The 21316-nt window shown below is 34.0% G+C and overlaps 1 protein-coding gene across 1 annotated transcript in view; it reads right to left on the bottom strand.

Moving 5' to 3' along the window:
• LRP1B (LDL receptor related protein 1B) overlaps positions 1-21316 on the bottom strand; it is a 1982574-nt gene that overhangs the window by 59709 nt on the left and 1901549 nt on the right. Inside the window, 2 exon segments of the mRNA XM_047722477.1 lie at positions 3685-3846; positions 18801-18965. Coding sequence (XP_047578433.1) covers positions 3685-3846; positions 18801-18965 — 327 coding nt within the window.

The raw sequence follows: 21316 nt of genomic DNA, 5'->3' as shown, positions 1-21316 counted from the left end.
TTGGTTAATTTTAATAAGTGCTTTGCAGTAAAAGGTGGGAAGTGCTATGACTGCTAATAGTGATAATAAAATGATAATGCAGCCTTTTATAATGAATCAGGCTACCTCAGACTGTGATTCTATTAAGTTGCCAATTAAAATATACGCTAACTCAATTTATTATTTTTCAGAAACCAAATCGCTATGATGATGGCCACATAATATTTTTTTTAACTTAGATCAAAAAGAAAATAAAATGGCCATGCTTGAGCTTGAAAACATTTTTTTTTCAAGTTAAAAAAAAAAAAAGATCAACATTCTATGATGATGGACCAATTGGGAACAGAGATAAGCTGCACAGAAAAATACCAGATGGTTGTAGCCTGATTAAATGTAGCTCTTGTACATTAAGTTGATTGTTCTTTTATTAACTTGTCTCCAAACTGTTTTCATTTATTTTCTATGATTATTTATTTATTTGACAAATGCCTTTGTTGGGTATAATCTCAAAGAGGTCGTCCCAGACAAATAGGAAGGAAACACACAATTAGCAATAATACCAGATTAAAGTGAGTAGAAACAGACAGAGGTAAAGAAGTAGTGACTTGAAAATTCAAAAGAAAAAGCCATGCATTCTCTTGGGCAGATGTGAAGACCTTGACAAAGGAAATGGCCTTAAAACTGGACAGGGGCAGATAGATAGGATTTGGCATGGAGAGACGAAGGTGAGGAAAAATCCAAAGAAAGTGCATTCCAGAGGAAGAGAATAATGGGAGAAAGTTACAATGCCAAGGAAACTGACGTGTGGAGAAGCAGGAGAAGCAGGGTAAGTGTGGTTTTACTAGAATAAGACAGAGGCTGCAAAAGTAGTCTGGATAGTAATGAGGGTCTGCGTTATGCAGGGGAGTAGTTGGTGCTGTCCCTGATTTGCTTGGAAATCTTTCAGGGTTGTGAGAATATTGGGAAAAAACCCATGAGTTGGTAGGTGGGAGTTGTACTGGAATATTCTTTGTTGAGAAGAGGGAAGAGGAAGGGAGAACCATGAGGACGTAAGCAAGGTGTGTAAACAAGGTGTGATACCAGCATATGACATGATTGTTTTTTGCTAGATAAACTCTGTGGGCCTATGACACATGCCATTTAAGAAATAACTCCTCAGTAGCCTCCTCTGCAAAATGAGAATAAAACCGGGTACCCCATCCCCTCACTCCCTTCTCCTCTGAAACCCTCTATTTCTAGGAGTCCAGAGTCTCTCATGAGTTGTTTCCCTCACTGATTTCTTCCCATTCAGTTTTCCTCCCTTCCCCTCTGATCCTCCAAGCTATTCCTTATGTTCCACATATGAATGAAACCATATGATAATTGTCTCTGCCTGACTTATTTCACTTAGTATAATCCCCTCAGACGATTGTATTTCTCAGTGTTGAATCATCATATACCACCACTGCTAAAGCACGAGCTCACCTGGTTCATTAGTGAGATTAAACAGATTAGTAGAATTAATGGAAAAAAAGAATGAAACACAAGAGTGCCTGGATATAGAAAGATCTCAGTAAATGTGATTGAGACAGAAAACCATTCTTCTTCTTATGGATACAACATACAGCTGCGGCTATTCTTTTGAGAATAGGTACAGAGAGAGGGTGCAGAGAGAAAGCATGGAGAGAGTTAGTAAAAATGCAGGTAAGAAATGCTGGAAACTTCAATGAAGATAGTGGGGATGAAGCTGGTGAGAAGTGTTCAGGTCCTGGGTATATTTTAAAGGAACAAGTGAGAAAGAAGTTGGGGTGTAAAACAAAGAAAACAGTCAAGAATGAATTCAAAATAGATAAATGGGGATTAAGGAGTACACTTGTAGTGATGAGCACTCAGATTGTTGGGATTGTTGAATCGCTGGATTATGTACCCAAAACTAATATAACATTGTTTGTAACTATCCTGGAATTAAAACAAAAAAAATAGATAGGAAAATTTTTAAAAAAAATAATAAAGTGGGTTAGATTAAAAAAAAAAAAAAAGGATGAATCCAAGATACTTGGACTCAAGTGATGAGTGTTTTCTTTTATAGACGCAGGGTAAACTGTGGTAGAAGCAATTTGGGGTGAGAAAATCAGGTAAATTTGGAGCCAACTCAAACTGTCAAATAGATACTTAGGTATAAAAATCTGGACTTCAGGAGGAAGGTTCACCTAGAGATATACAGTCAGAATTGTTTGTATTTGGATGATACGAAAAGTCACACAATTAGTTGAAATCATCTAAGCAAGTAGGTCTCAATCGCAGTCACACATATGAAACCTGTGGAAACTTTACATAGTATTGAAGCCTAACAGAATCAGAATCTTTGGGGGTTATGCTTGGGAAACTGTATCTTACAAAACTGTGTGTAAAAATGTTTCACCTAATGTTCTGATTCGTACGGAAATCACAGGCTCATGGAGTGAGTTTTTGAGAAAAAAGAGATGAGAGACAGTCATGAGCCATTCCAATGTTTAAAGGTCAGGGAGATGAGGTGGAACCAGCAAAAGACAGTGAAAAGAAATACCCAGTAAAATGGGAATGAAAAGAAGAGAGTGGTAAAGACAAATGAAAGTGTTTTAAAGGGGGAGTGATTAACTGCGGATTGTGGGATAAAATAAGAATTGATAATTGGCCATTGAATATGAGAACATGGACAACAATAACATAAATTAACTTGACCTGATGAACGATATTTCAGCAAAATAGTGAAGATAAAAACCTGCCAGAGGTGAGGTCAAAAGAAAAATGAGAGGAATGTAGCATGTAACAACTCCTTAGAATAAAGCTATGGGTAAAAACAAACAAACAAACCAAGAAAATAAAGTTGTGGGTAGAAAGATATGGGCACAAGTCAAAGTTGTTCAAGAAACAACTAGGGGGAGAGGAAAATACTGATAAAGGAGAAAGGTGGGGACAGTTGTAAGAGATATATCCATGAGTAGCTAAGAGGGATGGAATGTATGAGTAGACAGTAGAACATTGGAGGTAGCACAGGGTTCCTGCTCCTAAGAAGACAGTCTATGGATCTAAAAGATAAAGTAGTTCAAGAGATGATGGTGATGGTGGGAGCTTGTGGCAGTTCTCTTTAGAAAGCTTCTATTTAGTCAATGAAACAGAAAGCAAGTTCTTGAGCTCAGGATGAATTTGGGGAGCAGGTATTAGAGGTTTGAGGAGAAAGGAGATGATCTGACTGAAACATCTAGGAGAGTCAGTAGATTAGCAAAATACAGTTGAAGCTATAGTAAGTGCCCATTTGAAATTAGTGGTAAAAACTCAAGTGATCCCAGTCTGTATGATTATGTGCTTTTCTTCAGTTGCATCCAGCAGTGGGATACCAGTACAGAGAAGATGGAGAATTGGATTTAACCATGGTTAGAGTTTTCAAGAAAAGTGTAATAAAAGGGAAGAGAGAGCAAGGGAACTAAGGGTCTATATGATGGGGTGATTACAATGATGGATTATAGAATCTCAGCTGAGAAAGGAAGAAACATAGAATCTTTAAAATGAGAAGAATGAGGAACAATGTAAAAAATCGTTGGAGCTGGGGTGATGGAGGGAGCGACCCTGAAAAATAAGGGGTTGCTGAAAATGAGATAATGGAAGGAACATCGAGATAAGAACATTACTTAGCGTAAACATCAAAGTATGCTGTCAGACCGTCTTATGGGACTTGCTTTCACTTACAGTACTGACATCTGTCTCCAGTGTGTTCGGGCTGGCAGTGGCAGTAGGGCTGGTTCCCAGCAGTCACACTGCAGGTCCCTCCATTTTGACAAAAGTCCTCACAGACAGTCTTACCACAGTTTGGTCCCGTGAACCCCAGTGCACAGCTGCAGGTGGGTCTCCCTATTGCAAAAGAAAAAGTAACAAAAAAGAAATCATTTGACTGGAATGGTTTATTTTCATGGAATCCTCACTAGATAAGAAACAGGAAGCCAAGATTCTGGTCAATGTTTTTCCACTAGTTAACCTGTGGTTTTAGGCAGTAACTAGACCTCTGTGTGTCTTAGTTTTCCCATGTTCTAGTGAAGCCCTAGATTAGAAGATAACTCAGGTTCACATCAGGTAAAATAACTGGAGCTCATTTTATGCATAATTACATATTTGAATGGGTGTGTTATGCTCTGAAGTGTTTGTGTTATTTTTTGTACTTCTCTGTTCATGTTCATTTTGCTTTTTCAATTATTTTTGTTCCATTCATATAGTAACGCAGATTGTTTTAGCCATTAGAATATAAAATAGAGACAATCATATCTCTTTTGTTCTTTTTTTTCCTTTTTTCTTTTTTTTTTTTTTTTTTTTTTTTTAGTGTTCAATGATTCATTAGTTGCGTGTAACACCCATGTGCCCTCCTTAATACCCATCACCCGGGTACCCCATCCCTCACTCCCTTCTCCTCTGAAACCCTCTATTTCTAGGAGTCCAGAGTCTCTCATGAGTTGTTTCCCTCACTGATTTCTTCCCATTCAGTTTTCCTCCCTTCCCCTATGGTCCTCCAAGCTATTCCTTATGTTCCACATATGAATGAAACCATATGATAATTGTCTCTCTCTGCCTGACTTATTTCACTTAGTAAAATCCCCTCAGACAATCATATTTCTCAGTGTTAAATCATCATGTACCACCACTGCTAAAGCATGAGCTCAGACTTACAAATAAATATTTTAATAAGTTCAAAGTGGGCATGCCACCTATATTTATGTAATTAGTTATTTGATTTAAATATACATACTGCACTTAGTATATAAGCACTTAGTAAGTCCTACTTTATTTCATTTTGAGATTTTTATTTATGCATGGGAAAGGACTGTCATTTTAGTAAGATGATTTAAAGTCTAATATTAACATCACACTAAATCTAAGGGATCATCTATGGATATTTTTCTTTATTTGCTCAATAACACCACAAGTAAAGGTGAAAAATCCTTTAAGGTGTTTGGAACATAACACAGTTAACTGTTATATCAAGAATGAGTCTCTCTAACTGCCTAAGATGTCAAGGACTGGGTAAAAAATGGCATACAGAGCTAGCTCTTGTAAAAGAGATTAAGGAAAACAAAATGAAATAATGGCCACCATTTGTAATAGGGAAAAGTGAAGTTTAGAGGTTGTGAAACTGTAAAGAAATAACATGAAAGAGAATAAAAAAATAAATTTAGTTATAGATCTGAATTAACTAGGACTTGGAAATGTTACTCAGTTGACTAGCATCAGAGAATATCCAACCATCTCCTCTCTCAACTTTGTAGACATGAAGCGTAATTAGAATGGTCATAAAAATGTATGAGTATAAGGCTTAGACTTGAAGTGTGAAAATGATGTTTTCTCTACTGCCATAGTCTCTACATTCTACATTTTTTGAAAAGCACTCATAAGTGAATAAAATGCCTCCAAATAAAATCCACATGTATTTCCAAGAGAGTAAATAAGTTGAGATTCCACAACCTATTTACTTATTTTGCTTTGAAAGCTCTCCACATACTTAAGCACACTTGAAGCTATTGCTTCTTAATGAACAAAGTTACATACATTTTTTATGGTGAGTAGCACTGCTTTATAGCTTATGTATAAATCTTACTAGTTTGGTGGCAGACAAATGCTTATTAATAGGTTGAGAAGCAAGGTAAATTTTACGTACATTAAAAGCTGAGACATATCATGTTTTACATTCCCAGAAAATGGCTTTAAAACTTTTAGCTAATTATTTTTCTTATAACGGTATAAAATTTTCTAGTTGTTGTTTACATATAGACAAAATATCTTCATGGGAATGATAGTGGTTGAAAAACAAAGACACAAACAAGAGAATGAATAGTGGTAGAAGATGAAGAGAATAGAGAATTGTTAGAACACAAGTACTAAGGAAAATGAAAGACCTGAACAAAAGAAGTAATTCCTCTTCATCACCAAGAACCAGTGAATGCCTTACCGAGAAATAAAACATATAAACAGGAATACAAATTAACATGAGCTAAATGTGAAAAAAAATAGACCAGAAAGTACAGGAGAAATCAAAAGGAATTAGAATAATCTCAAAAAGTGCTATATGGTGGTAGGACTTAAGCACCATAGATTTATGGGGTTTTCCCCCATTATTTTCCATGTTTTTTAAAATTAGGTGTGAAAAACATTAAAGTGATAGAAGTTTGAAAGAAACACATGCAACCCACTAAGGCACTTGAAAACTGCTCTATCCCAGTCACTCAGAGAATGACACCATGCTTTTATCTCATCTACAGCTGTTTTGAAACTAGGGCAGAGTGACCAGTTTTTCCCCAGCCTCCACCCCCAGCATATGCCTCACATCATTTAGATTCTGGCTGAATTATTTTCAAAAGGCTTCTTTCTCTTCCTTTAAAGAGAAAATTTCTATTTGACAAGAAGGAATCTTCATATTCAGGGGAACATTACCAACTTGAAGCTGTGTGTTGATACAGCAGATCTTTCGTTTGCTGATGGGAAATGAACCATCTGTCACAGAATTTTATAATGGGCTCCATCTAATATTTTCAGGAATCTCTCTGGGTGTACCCTAACAAGTTGCATTGGATTTATTTATAAAGATTTTTTAGGTAGCTCAATTTGATTTTGGCATTTGAAAAGGCAACAGTACTGTTACGATGACTAAGGTATAGATTTATAGCAGTGAAGCATCCAGGGAGCTTGGGAGTTGACAGCTACAAGGGTAGTATAATCAGGAAGAGCATCAATTAACTGGAGGAAGGAGGGGGAGGATCATTTTGTTGCTTCTAATCAGTCTGCTTTCTGTAGCATTTAGACCTTTAAAGTGTGGGTTGTCAGGCCGCCTGGACATATGCTATCTGTGCCAAATACCAGTGGTGGAACCATGAGCATCACTTCTCTGTTTCTTTCCCCCTATGCAAAAAAAAAAAAAAAAAAAAAAAAAGGGATAATAATATGGGGTTGTTCTGCAGAATCAAGTAAAGTAAATGAGATTATACATGCAAAGCATTTCTAAAGGTACTAGACACACAGAAAGCACTCAGTGACACTTTAGCTCTGTTTATTATTATTACTGTTGTTATTTCTACTGAGATTCACCATTCTTCATTTTGTGACTGTGTCCTAAAGAGACACTGTAACATTCTAAGAAAATCTTTTGGAAAACTGTCTTAAATTACGCATTTTATCTCCATTATTTATTTAAGATAAAACAAACTGAGGGTTCCTGGAGGGAAGTGGGGTACGAGAGATGGGGTGGCTGGAGGATGGACATTGGGGAGGGTATGTGCTATGGTGAGTGCTGTGAATTGTGTAAGATTGATGAATCACAGACCTGTACCCTGAAACAAATAATACATTATATGTTAATAAAAAAATTCAATTTGTATGGCAGTGATGGGATAAAGCAGAAAAACTCCATCAAGTCTCAGACTTCAACATCTTTAACTTTGGAAGATGGGTCTTTTTCCTCTCTTTACTTTCTCAACATGCTTAATTCTACACTTTAGTAAGAAAGAACACACACATACAAACCCCACGAAACAAACACAAACACAAAAAATCACACCTAGTACTTTTATCAAGTCCATTTACTTGTATAACTTCAAATTTTGATATATACTTGAGCTTTTTAAGAGACTACACTCACAGCTTCCAGTTCTATCAAATGCATGAAAAAATCTTTGATCATAAAGTCACATTCCAATCCTTCAGTGGATTTACAGTTTTTATTTTTTTCAATATACAAAAAGATGTGTCTTAACCTTTTACTTCTCTTTGCTATTTCAGAAAAGAGGACAGATCCCTCAATATGTATGTATTGTTCACATAAATCAATTCTGATTCCCTAGTGGTAAAAAAGGTCGAGGGATGGAGAAGTTAATGGGTATTTATATACTCTTGCAAAGCTTATCTCTGATCTCTTAATCCCTAAATCCACTGATTTCTTTTCAATCATCCTCCTCCTCAAATACCTGCATAATTTACACATTTTATTTTTGAAATTTATTTTTTGTTTTTTATTACACATTTTATTACACATCTACTCTTAAAAAATTCTTGGTTTCTAAGTCACTACCATTGTTGATTTCCCTTTTTCCCTTTTCAGTTGCCTTTATGTTTTCTCTTTCTGTCTCTTAAAATATATTATTCCAGACTTCTTTTTGGTGATACACTTTCACGGCTACAATAATTGTCTCTCTATTCAAATACTTTAGCATCAGTTTCCCGACTCTGGGCTCATTCGCTTTCCTAAATGACAGGCCTTCAGTCTCAGTCTTTGTTGTATGTCTCGGTATATGTGTCTCTGGCTGCTCCGTAGGTTCAACTCTCCCATGACCCACAAGAGAGAAAATTCTTCTCATAAACATTGTCCTGGTAGCTTACACAATTTCTGCAGACTAGGTTCTCCTAGTACTAGGTCTGCTCCATATTCAAGTTTGACACTGTATGTTAGCAAAGTGCCTTACTAGCTGTGTACGACAAGTGAAGCTTAGTTTATTTGCTCCATTAATTCATTATTAATTTATCTGCTTCTGTTCATAGTCAAATGGAAACTGGTTGCATATATCTTCAAAATGTGCCAGCAAAAAAAAAAAAAAAAAGTGCCAGCAAATTTTTATGCATCAAGTTAAATAATAAATAAACTGTTTAGATTTAACTGGATAACCAAATATGTCAAATATGGCAAAAATATAACTAAAGGGTTAATCATCTATAATCAGTAATATACATTAAGGAATATTCATTGATACAACTAAAGATTGTATTGCTCATAAGAAGAAAGGAAATGTCTTGGATTCTCACAGAGTTCTTGAAATTTTGCTGATCTTACATGGCCCTTACATACCAAAACTAGTCTCAGTAAAAATGGTTAATTCTGAAATAGTTCATAAGAATATTTAACAAGAACTAAATTAGTTTAATAAATTTGGCAAATAATAATACATAATTTTTTTTTTTTTTTTTTGGTATTAGACAGACCTGGGGATCAAATCTTATTAGATATTTATTAATTGTGTGGCTTTGCAAAACTTACCTTAACTCACTAGACATAAAAAGGTGCTAGTAAATTCCTATTATATGCTGGTAAAACATGCAGCACAATATCTGCCACATAGCAAGTACTTATTGGTAGTGTTATTATTAGTAGTTGTATTGGTATTATTATCACTATTAGTATTTTTATTAAACAAATTATCAACTGAGGTTATTATTTAAACTTAACTAAGTACATGTGCCTTTATTAAGAAACTACATATGGAATCCCAATACACATTTTTCCATATGTATTCTTTTGAAAATAACACAAGTATATATCCATATATATCAACTCAAAATAATGTTTTAAAATGCATAATAAAGATGGAATCTTTTCTATCATATAGATAGGTAACTACATGGATATTATAATGATTTACCATTAGTCCTTAATCCTTGTTAAATGGAACATTAAATTTTTATGATTTGGTTATAGTTTACCTCTAGGGAGATGGTCCTATATGACTATATTTTCTTTTGTTATACAGTTATAACCAGTTATTTCTCTGATGTGGGTAGATAATATTACTGATTTTTGTGATAACAGACAATTTCTTGGACCATTAACTTTGGAATAATCTAGATTTTTGGGTTCTAGTTATCTTACTTAACCATTCTAGCTCATGTCTGAAAATTACCACAATGTAGACATCATGGAGTGATAAGGATTAAATAAGGCCTTATGTTTAAGGAATTTGCCAGAGTTCCTGGCACTTATTAAGCATTCAAAATGTAGCAGGCACTATAATAAAGTAAGGCTTGCAAAATGTCCAAAGTATTATAATCACTGAAAATATATTCCATATAGTAATGACTATTTACTTGCTAATGGTTTTAGAGTAAAATCTGCAGTATAGCTTTTGGTCAATTAATATATGAATAAGTATCAATCAATCAACATGCTCAAAAGCATACATTCTTATTTGAATATTATAAAAGTGTGTCTGTTGGCATTTTTCAGTAATTTGATGTAATACCGGTGTCTGTTTTTAAAAGCTAGATTTATTTAATAAACAGTTTTTAAGCTGATTATAAAGATGCTACTCATCAGTGTGATTTAATCAATACTGTATGACTTTAAGTAGGTAAAATTACATCTCTGCTCAATATTGGACAAATAAATCATTACTCCTTTTTCTATATAAACATAATGCTAGAAAAATGTGTGGTTGATTGCCATGAAGGAATGCTCTAGCTCAAGTAATTACTCGTGAACATCCTATGAGACAGTGACAGTGTTTATTATTTCTGAGGGGAAGATACCTGCTAGTGAGCATTATTAGTCAGTTCTCTTTTCAAGCAATTTATTTGGAATTCATACTGTTTATCAATGTGAACCATGCATCTTATCCCTGTTTAATTTAGTACTCATTGAGTGAGTCTGTTCCTTGTAAAGTTTTATCCCTGGTTGTAATATTTTCTACCTAACTAGTTTTCTGTAGTCATTGTTTAGTTCAAACAGTCTGATAAATGCATTGAGACTAAGTAATAGTATTTAATTGACATTTAAACTGCAGAGCATATTTTCAAATGCTCACACTTAATGTTCTATGAAAATAGTGTCTAAAAGTTACATACTCTTTACTCACAACATCTTTACTAATTGAACAAAAACTACATTCTTATTCTTTTATATAGGATAAAAATAAACTGAGAGACAAGTCGCCATAGCCTCATTCTGTTCGATACTAGATGGCAATCAGAAAGCCCACTGCCTGACCCCTTACCCCCAAGACCACTCTGCTTTGTGAAATCTGTCTTCACTTCTGATTTAGACTCAAGTAATCAAAGTTGTGAATGCTTAAAAAAATTGCTAGTCTTTTTGATGAAGAGATTGACATTCCATTTTTCCACTTTATATAATGTCTTCCTGGACAGAAAGTGAGTGCCCATTTACACATAATTTTAGTAAGTTGACTATAGCTGTCGAGTTGTCTTAAGTATCATAAAGATTACAGAGAACTATTCAGTAAAGCCTGAAAAAGAAAATGAGGAACTGTGGACCTTACCTAGCTCCCTCCCAGGTGCTACTTAATATATTCTGACATGTTTCAAATTATAGGTCACAATCTATTTATACTTCTGAAAAGTTCGTTTTCAGTCAGCTTTGTGAAAATGAGACTGAAATGTTTTGTCCTTTCTGTGAATACAAGGAAGCCACCTCAAACCTGAGATTAGCTTAGAAAGCCCTAAGACTTAAGTTCAATGCTGCTTTCACGATGTGGTCCAAATGAACAAGTAACTGATAAAAAAAAAAGTCCACAGCAGAATTAGAATCTTACTTTCAATCTCTCAAAGGTTTTTTGTGAAGGTGCAAGGACTGAGAACATCACCTGGCACTCACTAAGCAGTCAAATATAGACTAATTACCATGATATTGGCAATAATAATAATAATTATTATTTTAAATTCTAATAATTATTATCATTACTTAATTTTTAATTCTCACAGCAATGCATGTTAATTGTGGAACTTGGAAAATACAGACATACAAAGAAAGATCTATTTCCTCACACAGACACTTTATGTATGCATTTTTTCCCATATTGGGCTCATATTGTATAAACAGTTTTATTTCTTGTCCTTTAAAACTTTAAATATACAATGTGAATTACTTGTATCTTGTGATGTTTCTATTTTTAATATTTAAGGAGCCTCAAAATTCCATTTTCCACAGTGATTGTACCGATTTGCCTTCCCACCAACAGTGCATGAAGGTTCCCTTTCCTCCACATCCTTGTTAACATTTGTTATTTCTTGTCTTTTTGATACTAACCATTCTGACTGGTGTAAGGTGGTATCTCATGGTGGTTTTGATTTGCACTTCCCTGATGATTAGTGATGCAGCATTATTTACAATAGCCAAGATATTGAAGCAATCTAAGTGTCCATTGATAGATAAATGAATAAAGAAGGTGTGATAAATATGTGCAATGGAATATTAGTCATAAGAAAGAAGGAGATTTTGTGATTTTGATGATACAGATGGACCTAGACTATAGATGGACTTAGAGGGTATTATGCTAAGTGAAATAAATCAGGCCACTTTATTTTGCCAGGGTGGCTCAGTCATTTAAGCATTTGCCTTCAGCTCAGGTCATGATCCCAGAATCCTGGGATGGAGCCCTACGTCAGCCTCCCTGCTCAGTGGGGAGCTGCTTCTCCCTCTGCTTGCCCCTTCCCCTGGCTCGTGCCTCTTTCTCTGTCAAGTAAATAAAATAAAATCTCTTACAAAAAAAAAAAAAAAAAAAAACAAAAAAACAAAAACAAAAAACAAATTCCATATGCCTCTGTTTATATATGGAATTTGAAAAACAAAACACACAGTAAAGAATGGACCCACAAATACACAGAGCAAACTGGTGGCTGCCACAGGAGAGGCAGTGGGGATGGACAAAATAGATAAAGGGAAGTGGGAGATACAGGTTACCAGTTGTGGAAGGAATAAACCACGGGGTGAAAGGTACCAGCATAGGAAATATCGTCAATGATACTGGACTAGCACTGCATGGTGACAGATGGTAGCTACACTTGTGATGAGCATAGCATAAATTAAAGAGTTGTCAGTTCACTTAATTGTACACCTGACCTAATGCAAAATTGTGTATCAACTATACTTCAATAAAAATAAGATAGATACAATGTGAATATTTTACTATATCATCATATATTCAACAAATCTGGCTTTATTTGTCATATAACATTGATCTTTTAGATTTGCTTTATCCTACATATTAACTATTTCGATTCAGGTTTCTATCTCCATTTTTATATTCTAAATAACACTATGTTGAACATCTTCACTTCTAAATATTTTGGCTTTTATCATTATGTAATCCTTAGAATATGTTTCTAAAAATTTCATTATTTTAAGGACACAAAACCTTTTAAACTCTTGGTGAGTATTTCAAAATTGCTTGCTTCAAGATTTGCACGTGAACATTTTCTTCTGATAGTGATTTAAGGATGCTGGTTTCATCTGTGTGTGACTCGACTTCTCCTGTACTTCTTCCTCTCCAAACTTCTCCTTCCTCTTTTTCCTCTTTTCTCCTCTTTTTGTATGTTTGTGTTCATGTGTGTGTGTGAGATTCATCTTTTGCCATTTGCTCATTTTGCTGTTTTTCCCCCTACTTGATTGGTGATGGCTATGTATTTCTATGTCACTTATTTGTTAAAATTATGTACCCTATTTTATGTTTTCAATTTTATGTTTTCAATATAATATTCTCTTAGATCCTTGAAAAGCAAGTAGGACCAAATACCCAACTCTTAGCACTCCCTAAATATAAATAATATTTATGTTAAGGAAGCTAGGGCATCAAGATTAACTTCAATTTTAAAAGTTCTAATTTAAATAAAAAGTGAAAGAAAAACAAAGATGGGCAGTTTAAATGCATGTTCACCCTTTATCAAGCTGTTAATTAGGTGATTGTGTACTTCATGTCCTAGGTACAGATGTGACTTGAGGGACATTAGTATTTACATTTTGTCATTAGTCCCATGATGTTTTGAGGGTATCCAAAAGTTCCCAGCTTAACTTGTCTTTGAGCAAACATTTTTAGGGCAGCTATATTTGATCTTATTTAATGGCAGCCATATATGTCACCTTCATATTTGGGACAGTGTCCTGGGCAGAAAGAGCCTGAATTAATAAGAAAGAAAAGACTCACTGTCTACTTATTATTTTAAGGCCCTTCCTAGGGTGCCTGAGTGGCTGAGTCTTTAAGCTTCTACCTTTGGCTCAAATCATGATGCCAGGGTCCTGGGATCTGGTCCCTCGTAGGACTCAATGCTCAGCAAGAAGCCTGCTTCTCCCTCTCCTTGCCGCACCCCGAACCGCCTCTTATGTTCTCACTCTCTCTCAAATAAATAAATTAAATATTTAGAAAAAATAAAAATAAAGGCCCTTTGTGTTGCAGTGAGAAGTAGTGAGAAGAATCCCCCCCTCACTCCCGCCGCCCCCATTGGGGGCCACTTTCTTCTTATTTTAGTTCTGGGGACAAAACTTTTCACTGTCAAAGTCCATAGATATGGTAACAGAGAGGGTTACAGTGAGAGCTTCTGTGCTCTACTTTCTATATTCATTTAAGACATCCAATATAAATGTATTATCTACTATAAAAAATTGTACCATCACTCCTTTTCCTAGGCAGTCCTCCTTTTGTGCACTTTCAGACTCCTTAAATCCAGAGTGGCCTTCCCTTCTGCATAACTCCAAACTTTATGCATGGGAGTATTTGGGTATATTGTCCCAAATTTATAAACTCTCTCGCTCTATTACTCTATATCAGCTGTGTAGAAAACCTTATTTTGGGGCACCTGGGTAGCTCATGGCTCAGTCATTAAGCATCTGCCTTTGGCTCAGGTCATGATTCCAGGGTCCTGGGATAGAGCCCACATCATGTTCCCTGCTCTACGGGAAGCCTGCTTCTCCCTCTCCCACTCCCCATGCTTGTGTTCCCTCTCTTGTTGTGTCTCTCTCTGTCAAATAAATAAATAAAATCTTAAAAAAAAAAAGAAAACCTTGTTTCATTTTGATATGAATATTAAAAGTCTAAATAACAGAACTCTAAGTGTAAGGAAAAGACCAAACAGTATCAACGTACTTTGAAGAATAAATATTTATAAAAGTTAAGATTAATTGTAAATATATATAGTTAATCACATAAATATCCTCATTATAATCATGATGAGAAAAACTCAATTATTCTCTATTATCTATAATAGAATGATAGAGTAATTCAGTGCTTTACTCTCATTTCCATTATTTTGCCCAAGCAAACTTTATCTTAATATCCTCCTATGAGCAGGTCATAGAAATGAAGTACATGTACACCTGTCGATATAATCAATGTCAAACTTTCATTTTGCAGTAGTTTCCTATATGAATATAGTTCATATATTTTATTTTTAGCTTTCTCTATTATTAAAAAAAAACTTAAGGAATGAAGATACACTCAATTTTTTAATTATGCCTCTCAGATGTGTGCTTTTAATTAACTGGTGACATTTCCTTTGTTCAGTTATTACAGTTCTATACAACTGTCATAAACTTATAAATTTTAATTAAGGCTGCCCCAAACCCTAGTCATATAGTGTCCACATAGGAATTTGCCAAAAGGCTTAACCATAAGTAAACCAACAATGAATAAATCCATGAATTGCCCATGGGGATTTGTTTAACAAATTAACATTTGTGTGGAGATAATGAGGTTCTACAGTCTATAATACCAAACAATATTTTTATAAAACCATATTTTTAAAAGTAAAAAATGCTTTGTATATGATTTAATTGGATAGGGTATTATTATTAATAATTAGATGCTCTATGACAATGAACTACATGGCCACATAGCAAGTTAGATTCATATAAGGACTCATTTCTATTACTGATTTGGAATATATATATATCTTTTCTGAACATGTTATCTATGTAAATCAAGATCTAATTATCTGGGTGCAAAGATAAAATTGATATATTATAGATTTTAAGGATACAGCAAGATCTGGACAAATGATCTGAACAAAACATTAGAAGTTGTGCTGTATCCACCTATAGTTCAGGATCCATTAACAGGACAGCAAATTCAATGTTTCATAGAGATTTGTCCTTGTGGATCCATTGCATGTTGAATAGATATTCATGGTTTGGAGTACCAAACTTTTTCCATTTAAATATTTCTGAAGGCAAATAAAAGAAAATTATCTGGTCGTAATCCCCCAAATTTTATTATTTTAATGAGAAAATCAACAATCAAATAATAAAATCTTTAAACAACTCATTTGTGCAAGGAAAACTTCTCTCCTAAAGGAAATGGTATCTGTGTTGCTAAAATACAATTACAGGTTGTATCCTTTTACCACACATCCATTCAGTTTTCACTTGCATGGTCCCAGTACTGCAATTTCTCTCACAGCAAATAGAATATACTCTACTGTAAGGAGTAGCTTCTCTTAGAATGAAAATATGTAGTAAGACCTAATGCCTTTTTATTTCAGTCAAGTTGCTGCATATGTTTTCAGAATTCTATTAAGTATCTAGAACACCTTAAGTATCCATTAATCATAAGTCAAAAATATCTATAGACATAAAATTATCAAATTTAAAGAAAGAGTAATGCTTTTACTATTAGAATGCAAATCAGAAACAGTTTGGTTTCTCTAAACTCCGTTGAAAATACTTCCTCATGTGGTTCTTTCAGTGAGCATTATGCTAAACACTTCAAAGAACAGCATAAGCAATAGAAGCAGTGAAAACTCCCAGTAAGACAGAAATTAACAGTGTAGGGGATGTGAAGATCATATGTATTAATTTTCCATTTGACTAAATTTGCATTTATTGTAGTAGAATTAAATCTGCATAAATTTCATTTTAATAGTTGCTCAGTGTCCTTTGCACTGAGTTTTGGAATTTACAAATTATATTTTTATTATGCACTGGGGTTAATTTTTCCCGTGGGAACACATTTTAAATATAATAGTACTAAGTAGAAAAATACATTTTAATGTTCACTTGTGTACTGTAGCAAACACTTTTTGCAAACAGAGCTATTGCATAAATTAATAAGAAGTTCAAGTATACCTTAACATGTACTAACCTGATATTTTCAAAGCATATTATACACTAGATTACAATGCCAATAAAGTAGTTATGATTTTAGATATGAATTATGATGCTATCAGACATACTGATAGAGTGTATTTATATTTAACTTAAATTTTAAATTTAACCTAATTTAATTTTCAATAGAAAATGAGGTTTAGCATTAGGCTAACTGTTCAGTTAAAAAGGAACATACAAAGGAATGAAACTGGACCACTTTCTTATACCATACACAAAAATAAATTCAAAATGGATTAAAGACCTAAATGTGAGACAGGAATCCATAAAAATCCTAGAGGGGAACATACACAATAACCTATTTGACATTGACCAAAGCAACTTCTTTCTAGATATGTCTCCTGAGACAGGGGAAACAAAGGCAAAAATAAACTGTTGGGAGTTTATCAAAATTAAAAGCTTCTGCACAGTGAAGGAAACAATCAACAAAACTAAAAGTAAACCTACGGAATGGGAGAAGATATTCGCAAATGACATATCGGAGAAAGAGTTAGTATCCAAACTATATAAAGAACTTATAAAACTCAACATCCAAAAAATAATAATTCAATTTAAAAATGTGAAGACATGGATAGACACATTTCCAAAGAAGATATACAGATGGCCAACAGACACATAAGAATATGCTCAACATCACTGATCATCAGAAAAATGCAAATGAAAACTACAATATCACCTCACACCTGTCAGAATGGCTAAAATCAACCACATAAGAAACAGCAGGTGTTGTTGAGGATGTGGAGAAAAGGGAACCCTCCTGCACTGTTGGGAGTGCAAACTGGTGCAGCCACTCTAGAAAACGGTATGGAGATTCCTCAGAAAGTTAAAAATAGAACTACCCTGTGATCCAGCAGTTGGCCTATGAGGTATTTACCCAAAGAATACAAAATACCAGCTTAAAGGGACAGATGCACCCCAGTGTTATAGCAGCATTATCTATTAAGAACCAAATTACAGGGGTGCCTGGGGGGCTCAGTGGGTTAAGCCTCTGCCTTCGGCTCAGGTCATGGTCTCAGGGGCCTGGGATAGAGGCCCATGTTGGGCTTCCTCCCTCTCTCTCTGCCTGCCTCTCTGCCTACTTGTGATCTCTCTCTGTCAAATAAATAAATAAAATCTTAAAAAAAAAAAAAAAGAACCAAATTGCGGAAATAGCCCAGATCAAAGAAATAGTGGTATATAAATACAGTGGAATATAACTAAGCTATAAAAAAGAACAAAATCTTGTCATTTGCTACAGCTTGGATGGAGCCAGAGAGTATTTCACTAAGCAAAATAAGTCAGTCAAAACATACACCATATGATTCTATTTGTGAAATTGAAGAAACAAAACAAATGAGAAAAAGGGGGAAAAGGAGAGAGAGAGGAGCAAGCCAAGAAACAGACTCTTAACTATAGAGAACAAACCGATAGTCACCAGCCGGGAGGTAGGCAGGGAATGATTGGTTAATGGTTAATTGGTTAATGATGGGGATTAAGGAGAGCACTTGTGATAAGCACTGGGTGTTATATGGAGGTGCTGAATTACTATATTGTACACCTGAATGTTAACTAACTGAAATTTAGATAAATATTTTTTAAAATGCTTTACCCTGAAAAGTCAAAATAAAATTTAAAAAATAAAAAAAAGAAAGATTTTGGAATCAAACATATAAAGCTTATAGAACTGATTTTACTTAATCGTTCTTTTTTTAAAAGGTTTTATTTATTTACTTGACAGACAGAGATCACAAGTAGGCATAGAGGCAGGCAAAAAGAGAGGGGGAAGCAGGCTCTCTGCTGAGCAGTGAGCCCGACATGGGCCTCTATCCCAGGGTCCTGAGACCATGACCTTAGCTGAGGGCAGAGGCTTAACCCACTGAGTCACCCAGGTAGCCCTTTACTTAATCATTCTAAGCCAGCATCAGAATACCTGTAAGCACTGACCCCTGTTACATGGTGCACACTCATCTCACGATAATGAGCATTACTATTGTTACATTTTGTGACTTGAACTTCAATATACCGAATTTAGAACAAATATTATTATGTTGAATTAATAATTAAATGTAATTTGTGTTAATCTATTTTTATAAAGACACCATGAATTAAATTTCTAACACTAAGCATCCTCTTTACATTTTCACATATAAGGAAAAAGGCAAATTATTTGAATGCACAATGAAATTCAAATATTTACCCAGAGCTGAGGGTATACAGGTTCCTCCATTTTGGCAGTAGTTGCTACAGTGATTGACTTCACATCTGTCTCCTGAGTAACTAGGCCAACAGTGACACCTCAAGTCACCCTTCTCATTTAAAATGCATCTTCCTCCATTTTCACAAGTCAATTTGCATGAATCATCTGGTTATAAGAAGGAATGTACAAATTAGCATGCTTTTCATTAGATGGTAGAATAAGAACTCACATATATAAAAATTAAATATTCAAATTTTTTATAAAATTCCCCAAATAAATACCTCTAATATAAAAGTAGAAGAAACAAAATACTATAAGTACTATCTGAAAATAGAAAAATAGATTTTAACCACTGTTAAATGGTGAATACAAATACTGACTTAATTTTTATTCTTCCTTAGGCTTAAAGAGTTATTAACCATTTCTTGTGTTTATTAAAACATTACATAACAAAACCAACTGAAACTTCCTAAAAATGAAATATTTCCAATCAATACATTTTTTTTATGATATAAGCAAATATGGCCTATTTTTAGGACTGTTTGATATTAAACCAAACTGAAATATATAAGATAAATTTATAGTGTGTAGGATATATACATATAAAGTATATATATAGTATACATATTAGATATGGAATATTTAATGAATATGGATATATACTAGATATATATATCTATAGATATATATATACATACATATAACACATATAATTTATAGTATAGAAAAATATTTAAATGAAAATATTCTTTGATATGCATCCTTATTAACTATGTATAAACAACTCAAAACTAAAAGTCACATAGGTTTGGTACAAGATATTGATAAAATAGTGTCAGAAAGTTTCCATATGTAAAATTTCCATATGGAAAATGACTAGGTACCATCTGTCTACTTAATATATTGTGGCTGAGGATAAGAAAAAGATGGTCATTCCTTGGGGTTACAAAATTATTTTTAAAAATATGATGAGTCTTATTTATGATAAGAATTAGTTTGGAATAATTTTTTCAGGTTACCGTTAACACGGTCTTACTCCATTAGAAATACTGCTTTACTTAGGGGAGGATGTGATGCCCAATTGAACACAAATGATTGAGAGTACTCTGAGAAGCATTCTGTTCTAGAATATGCCTTCTACTAAAGCCACGCCTCTTTTATAGCAAAGTAAGGTAAAATCAAAACAGCCTGTATTCTTTGTTCAAGATCCATTGGTCCACACATAGCAGAAGTGTTAATATATCACTGCAAGAATCACAAGAGCATTTAAAGACCCTCAGTGCCTTCAAATAGAAAAAAAAAATGACTCAAATATCACATCCACTATAATAAATAGAGACTATTTATGAGCAGTACCAGAAATTCTGAGACTTGCCTCTTTGTAAAGCAAAGAGTTGAATACAGAGGTTGAATTCTCAAGAAAGATCTAGAATGGAAATATACACTTCCTTGGTTTAAAATTCAACAAAACATTTCTAATTCATTCAGCATAGAATATCCCTGACTGGAGTTGTGAATGTAAACTGAGAAGATAAATATTTAAGGCATTATGATCATAGTTAAGATTATTGTGGGGGAATCAATTTTCATCTGTAAATGTTCTCTGTAAACTACATGGATATTCAAAATCTCTACATGTTAGGACATGTGCATTTCTATAACGTGCCTCATTAGGCTCTAGAAATTTTAAAATATAACACTGCTTGATGAAATAGAAGTGGAGTTTCAAAACCTAACTGTAATAGTTCTATAATGAAAAAGAAGGCTGCATTTGTCAATAACTAAATCACCCCCAGAAGCCAAGCTCCAGCAATTATAATCAACTATAGGAAAGAGCAGGTGAATACCTCTCCAAGAATGAGTAACATTTGAATTTCAAATTTCTTCCATGAAGATTAAAAATATTCAGTGTCTCATCATTTAACAATAGCAGCTAGAGAAAGGCAAGTAATTATAAAGGGCAGAAAAACTTGGCTATATCAAATGTTAATGTCAGGAAAAAATTAATTGGCATTTATCTACACCAATCAATAATTCTGCAATCTATTTACTTATATTCCTCACTGAGGTGGTCTAAACTGTCTGCAACCAAGGGTCATATGCATAGAGGCCAATGTGAATATTTTTTAACACTCTGATTATTTAAAATATAAGATTTATTATAAATTACAAAATGAACTTTTAGGAGGTTTCTGTAATCGTGCCTTTCAATCAAATCTGAAATAGTAAAACTAAAATTTCCTACAAAGTTTAAGGAGGGCACATGATGTGATGTGCACTAGGAGTTATATGCAACTAATGTATCATGGAATAAAGAATAAAGAAATCTTGTCAGTTTTGTTTCTAAATTAGTCCTTCGTTTCTAAATTACTGCTATGCTTTTCTCATAAGCCCTCAAAATATTTATTCTAGTTGGTAGTAGTATGTATTGTGAATCAAATTTTATGCAGAAGAAGTACAATTTAGTTTCTTATCCTCAGTTTCTAAATTAGCATTTGGTGCAAGAAAGTTGTTCA

This window comes from Lutra lutra, chromosome 3 (genome assembly GCF_902655055.1).
Source record: "Lutra lutra chromosome 3, mLutLut1.2, whole genome shotgun sequence".
In the NCBI taxonomy this organism is placed as follows: domain Eukaryota; kingdom Metazoa; phylum Chordata; class Mammalia; order Carnivora; family Mustelidae; genus Lutra; species Lutra lutra.
The sequence above is the reverse complement of the archived record's forward strand: the minus strand, read 5'-3'. Positions and strand labels throughout refer to the sequence as shown.